At 36.5% G+C, this 8,869-nt stretch overlaps 1 protein-coding gene across 2 annotated transcripts; it reads right to left on the bottom strand.

Moving 5' to 3' along the window:
* Positions 1-357: 357 nt before the first annotated feature.
* Positions 358-8,286, bottom strand: LOC143185290 (putative multidrug resistance-associated protein lethal(2)03659). 2 transcript variants are annotated; one of them, XM_076388196.1, is made up of 16 exons: positions 8,090-8,286; positions 6,399-6,494; positions 5,664-5,966; positions 5,403-5,549; positions 4,702-5,135; positions 4,468-4,624; positions 4,163-4,365; positions 3,691-4,088; positions 3,403-3,617; positions 3,103-3,321; positions 2,838-3,022; positions 2,422-2,594; positions 1,891-2,350; positions 1,447-1,822; positions 584-1,280; positions 358-501 (listed from the first exon to the last, which is right to left on the bottom strand). In XM_076388196.1, the coding sequence occupies exons 2-16, from the start codon at positions 6,473-6,475 to the stop codon at positions 358-360; spliced, it is 4,188 nt and encodes a 1,395-aa protein (XP_076244311.1). In that variant the 5' UTR covers positions 6,476-6,494; positions 8,090-8,286. The 2 variants fall into 2 exon arrangements, with proteins under 2 accessions (XP_076244311.1, XP_076244312.1); XM_076388197.1 differs by lacking the exon at positions 5,403-5,549.
* Between the last annotated feature and the right edge of the window lie 583 nt (positions 8,287-8,869).

Here is an 8,869-nt window from a genome sequence, read left to right as displayed (position 1 = left end):
TGGCACGACAGCAGAGGAGGAAGTGAGAGTACTCCTATTTAGGACTACTCCCCACCAATTTCCAAATAGGAGTTCTCTCACTTTCTCCTCTACTGCCGTGCCAAGGAAGTGGGGAGAATGTGCTTGCTGATAGTTACGGGAATATGAGGCACAGGGAGTCCAAATCGTACATTTCATGACAACTCTGCTAGCGTGGGTCATGTGACGGTCACACTTGACAAGCTCAGGACTCAACTTTGGAAAATCACACTGTAAAAGAATATATTCATAAAAAATACCTATCGAATAAAAATTAAATACTGCCCTAATGATGATGTAACGTTTCAACGTGCAAATGAACGACTGCTAAACGCATGATCAAAGGGCTGTTGATGTACGATTCTCGTAACTTTCGCGAGCGACTTCCTTTAAGGCTTCAGCCATTCCTGGACCAGTCTCGTTTACCATGTTCTTCAAGTATCCAGTATTCTGTTCTAAGAGAATGAATGGAGCGTCCAGTTCCTACAAAGGAACAGATAATTATTAACAAGAACATTTTTTTATCTACCTCAAATCTATGACCTTAAACTTAGAAAACACTTACCACTGCAGTGCCGGCATCCATAACCAAAATACGATCACTGTCCATGACTGTGTTCAATCGATGGGCAATAGTCAAAACTGTGCACTTGGCGAACTTAGTACGAATCGTTTTTTGGATAAGTTCGTCTGTACGGGGATCAACGTTCGCTGTAGCCTCGTCGAGAACTAAGATAGGATTGTTCTTGACGATTGCGCGCGCCAAACACACGAGTTGACGCTGTCCAACGCTCAGATTCGAGCCACCTTCGTTGATGTGAGCATCTAAGCCTATTTCTTTGAGTTCAACTTCTTCTAACGCTTGCCAAAGCACGTCGTCGTTATAGACGTCGAAGGGGTCCAAGTTCTTTCTCAGCGTTCCCGAGAACAGGAACGGCTCTTGAGGAATTATACTAATCTTTGAGCGCAAGTCGTGAAGACCTATCTCATTAGTTTTCACACCATCTATTTCGATGACACCTTCGAGATTCGCCAAGCGGAAGAGAGCCGAAATCAAAGACGACTTTCCTGCGCCCGTTCTCCCCACAATTCCTATCTTCTCTTGAGGATAAATGATGAAAGACAACCGATGCAGTACCGGTGCTTCTTCAGGGTCGTATCTCATGGACACGCTCTTGAACTCAATTTTCCCCTCTTCGGGCCAGCTCTCTTTGGGTTTCTTGTCTGGAGTACTCTCGAACGGTGGTTCACTTTCCACTTTGCTGAAAAAACAAGTTCACTTAAACGCACAGAAACAGATATTCGGCTACGTTAAATGTACCAAATACTGTGCCCATTAAGATTAACAATAATCAATCCACATACAGTAATTGCCTCTCTTACCCTAAGCATTCATCAAACTATGACAAAAACAAAATCTCCACCTACCTGTATTCTAGTACACGCTCAACAGAAGTCATTTGATTTTCCAATTCAGTACTCTGCCGCATGCCCCACTGGAACATTCCTGTTAAACCAATACTCTGCGTGATCGCTAGACCGACTTTGCCGCCGAGCACCGAATCAGAACCACTGTCACTTAACACGAGAAAGCTGTAAGTGACCAGGATAATGTAGATGACGCAGAAGATATCTAGCCAGAACCCGAATGCCCTCGACGATGCTATAAATATATACCACGCCGACGAGTGTAAGTCTTGGTGTTGATCGAACTCCTTCGTGAGAATTTCTCCGGCTTCGAATGCTCTTATAGTTGGCAGGCCTTGCAGAGTAGCATTCAGATGCCCGAATACAGGCGATCGAGCTGTGGACCAGTACTTCATTATCACAAGTAGCACAAACTAACGTAGGTATCGAAAAGAAATTACTTACTGACTCCTTCAAGCCGTTTGACGCTTCGACTTGTTGCAATATAAAACACGCGAATATAGTAGAAGATTATTCCGATGAAGAAAGTTGGTATCAGCAACCATGGATTCGCTATACCGACTACGATAATGATTCCAAGGAGGGAGAGACCGATTTGTATGCAATCGATCAACGCCATCGGCAACACTTCGTCTATAGCGCCCATATCTTTCGAAAATCTGTTTAGGACACGTCCCGATGTGTTCGTGTTGAAAAATCGCATTGTCGCGCAGCTGATGCTTTGGAACATACGATCGTGCAGCCGAATAGATGCTCTCATACAAGCTATGAAGAAACTAAATGAACGCGTCAATGTGACTACTATTGTTAAAACGGTAAAACCGCTGTACACATATACGCATAATTCTCGACTAAGCGAACTCTCCCAGTTCACCTCCAATTTACCCGGCGATGTTTCAGTCACCTTTAAGAAATTATAGGTTAGATAACTATCTCATAACTAGGAGGGAGCAGAACTGTGAAAAATATACTTACGAATCTTTCTTCCATATCGACCCATTGAGAGATGAAGAAATCGCCGCCGCTGGCGAACAATTGCGCTAATATACACAGCATAAGAATAACAGTCACGACACACCAATTTCCGCCTGCGCGGAAGTATCCTGAGTAGACATAGCCAGAAATTTTGCCTTTCGATCGCGCCTCTTCTACCTAAAAAATGTATTTTACAAAACATTACAACAATGAAGTAAGACTAGAGAGAAACTTCGAGTCTCAAGTTTTGAGAGGTTAAGCTGCGGCTTAAGCCCTGAAAGCTACATTAGTCTCAAAGACTCGCTCTTTAAGGTTAATCCTTGAAGCTTAGAAGACTCGAGCTTTGTACAACACTAAGATGTTTCTTTTTCAGTAATTAAATTATTATTATATTAATACTAGTATATACTGTATACTTGCCTCAATCGGTCCCTCTATCTCAGTAGCGTTGCTCTTATATGACGACAGGGATGTGATGCTAGCGGTTCGAGAATTGCTCCTGCTAGGAGCAGCGGATAACGTTTTTTCTTCCTCCATAAGTGGCTGATTCTCCAGCAGTCTTCCGAAATCTATTCCCATCGTTGCCAACTCATCGTAAGTACTATAAACATACAACGCGTACTTTTACTTAGATGAAATATTCAGAAACATTAAAGATTGAAGCATAATCCTGACACATACCCCTCGCCTTGTATTTCTCCATTTTTTAAAACGATTATTCTATCCACGTTTCGTAAGTACTGCAACTGATGCGTAACAAGAATCCTAGTCCTTCCTCTTAAGTACTTATCAATACATTCTTCGAACATGTGTCTGCCCACGTGAGCATCCACAGCGCTCAAAGGATCATCCAGTAAGTACATGTCTGCTTCAGCATATACTGCTCGAGCCAAATTTATCCTGTAGTAATAAAACGATCGATATCAGAAAGTCGTACGTGACTTTTAGTTTTCATAAATATTACGAGTCATAATCGCTCACCTAGCGCGTTGTCCTCCTGATAAACTAATCCCTCGTTCACCTACGATTGTTTTATCGCCATATGGCAACAAAGTAAAGTCCCTCTTTAACTGACATACTCTGACCACGCGATCGTATCGAAACTGATCCATTTTTCTACCAAATAATATATTTTGCCTAACCGAGCCGGCAAATAGCCATGGTTCTTGGCTGGCGTAAGCCAAGCTACCATTTACCTGTAGAATGAAAATATATTTCAATTACGATCTTAAACGAAGTCGTACAGTTACAATGAAAAACGATGCAAACCTGTAGGGAACCAGTTTCTAATGGTAATTCCTTTAATAAAACATTCAGCAAACTAGTTTTGCCAGCACCGACTTGGCCAACAATGGCGAGCAGTTCGCCTCGCTTCACTTTAATAGTAAGATTCTTCAACGTATCTTCTCTCTCGTGACACAACCACTTAGTACTAGCATTGTTTAGAGAAACAATGTATTCTTCCTGGTTGGTATCAGTCTTATCATGTTTCTCGTCATACGTTTCTTTCGTTACACTGTTAATGTCGTTCTTGGCCTTCTCGGAGTCCTTCATCGGTTCTTCCTTCTCGCGTTTTTCTTTCTTATTCTTAGTTTCAACTTCCTCGTACAACATGAATTTTTCTAAGCGTCTGACGGACACAAGTGCCTCGGCCACTTGTGTTATACCTATATGAATGATCGTTTTAGTAAATGTCGGATTGAATTTTCATCGAAATACCTTTACGTTTGCTTGTACCTACCTTGTGGAAAGTAGACTGTCATAGTTTGACGTAAAACATTGTAGTACGCCGTTAACATAAACACTTTCTCGGCAGTTATTTTATGACTGTATAAAATATATGCTAATATGGTAACGAAAAGGGACATTCTTGTGCTAAATATAATGAAAGACATGGTAACACCTCTAATAAAAGATGTGGCTCGAATAACACCGATTTCTCTCCTGTAACAAAGTAATGGGAATAATGTAGTTTAACAGAAGAGTTTATAAGAATAATTTTTCAACAGAAATTTAACGTAAAATATTTATAATGTAAAAAGTAACCTTCTTGCTCTTTCAACTAGAGCGCTGAACGGCCTCTCCCAAGTGTACATCTTAATTGCTTGGATACCACTAATGATTTCATTTGTTAATCGAACTCTTTCGTCCGTTCTGATAGCAGTTTTTAACCTTAATATCGATGACTTTTTTCCTAAGTAGCCTGCACATTTAATAAATAAAAGTTTTAATAGAAAAATTGTTAACATTTTATTTCTTACTGGAAATAACTTTCAATACCTTGTAATGGAATGAACATTAAGAGTGTTGCTACTCCAATAAAAGCAGATACATCGACCTCTTGATACATGAAATATATAATGACAACAGTCTCCAGTGGTCCAATCCACAAATAATGTAAAAATATGATTGCTACATCAAATCTATTGACATCATTGGATAACAGATTGACTGCTTGCCCTACTGTTGTTTCGCCCAAAGCTGTTCTTGAAAGCTTCAATGCTTTCCTGTATATTAAGGAACAACAAGCCACACGCATTTTCATTCCTATGTGGAATATGCCCATCATATATGGATGTGTAACAAACACTAATATGCCTGAGCATAATATGACTCCAGTCGCATATAAGTAAGCCTCTTCTTTTGATATCCTTTTTTCATTATCAGGACTAAAGTATGTTAATAGTCGTCCAAGGCATATTGGTTGAAGTACCCTATTTGTGGAAGAAAGAAGCATCAGTATCGATATTTAATTACATTTTTATCAAGCAACATACCCGGAGGTCAAATTAAAATCACTAGCATTGCTATTAAAATTACAATATACTACTGTGCAATTATCTAACAAATACGTCAAATTGAATGAACAGTAAAAAAATATACTTATGTAGCTTGTTAAATTTCTTAAAACGTTATAGAACATTTAAAAAAGATATAAAAGGATTAGTAGGTACAGGATACATGGGGCTTAGGAACTTAACGATCTCGTCGCATCTTCATTTTCATGAACTTGCGATATAGAAGAATTATACAATGTGGGTAGTGATACATTTTCTATCGGTATATACGTAAATTTCATTTGACTGTAGTAACGAATCAGAAGACCCAGAAACAGAGGCTGAAGTAATCTGAACAAGTAACAGAAAAATTTTAAGAATTTGTAAGAAATATCGTAAAATTTAATTTAATAATAATTGTCTAACCGAACTAAAATAAAATATTATATTTCTGCTTATATGTACCTGAGTGAAATTTCCGAAATAGCTAAAACAAATCCATATACAATTAAATGGAGACCAAAACATCTGAAAAGCGCTTTTGTTAAACTGGGCCGTTTCAATTTTTTTTTCACGTCATATTGTTTGTTTCTACTTTCTTTCTCCTCACTGAGTGATTTGCGTTTTTCGTACGCTATGCATTCTTTCTCCCATGCTTTTGATATTTTTGTACCTAATATACTGCTTGTGTGCTCTTTCAGAGGTTTGTACAAATTAGTTACATCTAAATCTTTTCGGTAACCAATCCAAAATATACGTAGAACCCACCTGTTAACAAAAGTTTATCATTATCTCTGCAATAAATTATTTTAATTTTAATATAATAAAGAAAATTTATTTGACCAACTTTACCAGTTATTGAATGAATCAATCTTTAAATCAACAATCATACAAAATATTCCAAAATAGGAGTATTATCTCTGTTTTTGAGTATTTAATATCAATGATAATCAACTAAAGATAACAGTAAAGTTCTGTGTGAGACTACTACTAGATAACAGTAAGCAGATCAAAAAGTACATTTGTTTGTTCGATAAAGGAATCTAAGATAGTTCTCTATTCTGTTTACAGAAGATTTATTTGTGCTTGATATGAAGATACATTTAACACAATGCCTATTTACCTTGGTTTTACCTTGATTTCATGTTTTTAGTAATAGATTATGACAAGCAGAAAAAATTATCAAGTCATAAAACTTACGTAAATGTCAAAGCACTGAGAATATTTGCCCCTTCTCGTGGATTCTTTTTTCTGTCTACTTTCGCTTTGCCATCCATGATAGCCTAACTTCCTTTTCTGTGGATAGCATAATGCATTAAAGATGTAAAATAAACAGACTTCAATATATGTATTAAATACAATTACTAAATAGATAAAAGGTTGCTACTCAATTGACGCACACTGAACAAAGATACTATTTAGAGCAACCAATTCTGATAAAAGATATATTATCTCTGTATGCCCAATATTAATGATTGTGTAATTCTCATGACTTGTGTTATTAAAAAATATTAAATATTTCTTTTCTGTATAATTATAACAAATTTTATTCAGAAGATATAAATTGCACATATGGCATAAAGAAAAAAGCAATAAGATGATCTTGAAAAAGAATATATTTATATAATAATAAGACTAATATATCAAAACCATAAAAAATTGTACTGTCATGTAGTAAATTATAAGTAATAATAATATTCCATTAACATTAGAGTTCATATAGTGAGAATTGTACAAGAAATGGAATAGATCCTTAGATATGTATTCTCATTGTAAATGACATGTGCAATGACAAATTTACTTTATCATTTTGTCAATTCATTCTGGAAATACCTACAAAACATTGTTTATCAATGAATCTCACAATCTCACTCTTATCAATGTCATTTTCTATTCACAAATGCAAATAAGGAAATTTTACACATATATTATAAACTTTTCTAATTTATATTTAATACTGTATAAAGTACAAAACTATGATAAACTGTATTTATTATTCAATTTTCTTGATTATTGATGTAGATAATACAAAATACTTCTTTATAATAGTTTCTTATACCTAACTGTGCTTCATAAAATCTCACTCCAAAAATGGGTTCTATTTTAACAAAATAAAAATATTAGCAATACAATAGTACATAAAACTTTTCAAAGAAATATCAATTTATCACAAGCTAAGATCTCTTTTCACATTTCTTTCCTCTTTTCCTGCACTAATTTTCCTTAAAGACATTTTTACAACGAATTAGCCCAAACGATTTACAACAAATGTTACAATCTTAAAAATTACAATGAATTATCAAATTTATCATAATTCAACGCAACTGTACAAAACAATTTAAAATTAATCTTCGAGAAATTCGAAGAAAAACCCCTACACTTAGCTATATTAAACCTCAATAAACCTCAAGTCTTAATCCACATTATCGATTTATCTTTTCAAAAGGTACATAATTGGCGACTTTTTTTAGACTCCAATTTACTCAATCACTTAATAGCATTCAACAAGAGCCATCCATCAAGAATCAATCGAAACATTCGTTCATTAAGATCAATCAAAATCTCCAAATGTATTCTGACGCAAGTCGAATTTCGCTCAAGTTTCACCGGTTGCTATTCGCTTGCATACACAGACGACACATTCCATGCAATTTGCGACATAAATCATTTCACTCGGCTTACATAATGACAGAACACAATTCAAAGCTTCGTCAGTACTGCTACACAGTATTCATGGAATCGCGATTGACGCTCGATGGGTCGGTAACTGATTTCCGAGAATGATGACTTCGACCGAAACTTAGCGATCCGTGCCACGATCGAAATAGAAAATGTAACTGGGTGGCAGCGTAAATAATTACCTTAAATTTCGGTTTTGTGGCAACACTTACAATTTATAAGAAATATTCCTGTCTACTTCCTAGCACGTGCACGTTCCATTACTTTTCGATTGTTCAACAATTTGTCGGATGACAATTGAGAACATCCACCTAAGTAGAAGGCCGTTATTCGACTGGCGTTTAACTGGCTGACGCTTGGATGTGTCATTCGTTAACCTTAAACTGACACGTGATCGACGACAGCTATGCCCGTGCCTTTGATTTGATAGCTAAACGTACTTCTGGCTTTACGATCCGATGACTTTTTCTTTTCATTCTGCCGGCGTGACCGAGACGCTATCTCCCGATGAGACATCAGAAGTGCAAATTTACCACCCGTGCTTCTTTCGGACGGTTCCAAGGATCGCAAGTGTCACAAGTATTTTTATCGTTCGTGTCACACCCTATGTTATCGACAGAGCTGGGGAAAATTTGAAATAATTTAGGTGGAGATAGTGAAAATGAAATATTTATACAATGAAATACTGTTTGAAAATAATATTTTGAAGTGGAACTTGTGAAACACTATTTTGAAATAGTATTTCGCTCAGTGCCTATTTCATTGAGGAAATACTATTTACTAATTCTATTAAAGTTTAACGTAAATGAAATATTTCTCACTTGAGTTATTTCCACAGGACCTGAAACTATTTTCTATTTCACATTTCCTATTTACTATTTTCTATCTTGGGGCACGCGTTTCATTCCGCTCGAGGCACTTATGTGACGACAGAGTATCAGCATCGAATAGTTTGACTGTAACGCAGGACAAAAAAGGACAAAGCACACAGT

Source organism: Calliopsis andreniformis, chromosome 10, assembly GCF_051401765.1.
Source record: "Calliopsis andreniformis isolate RMS-2024a chromosome 10, iyCalAndr_principal, whole genome shotgun sequence".
In the NCBI taxonomy this organism is placed as follows: Eukaryota; Metazoa; Arthropoda; class Insecta; order Hymenoptera; family Andrenidae; genus Calliopsis; species Calliopsis andreniformis.
The sequence above is the reverse complement of the archived record's forward strand: the minus strand, read 5'-3'. Positions and strand labels throughout refer to the sequence as shown.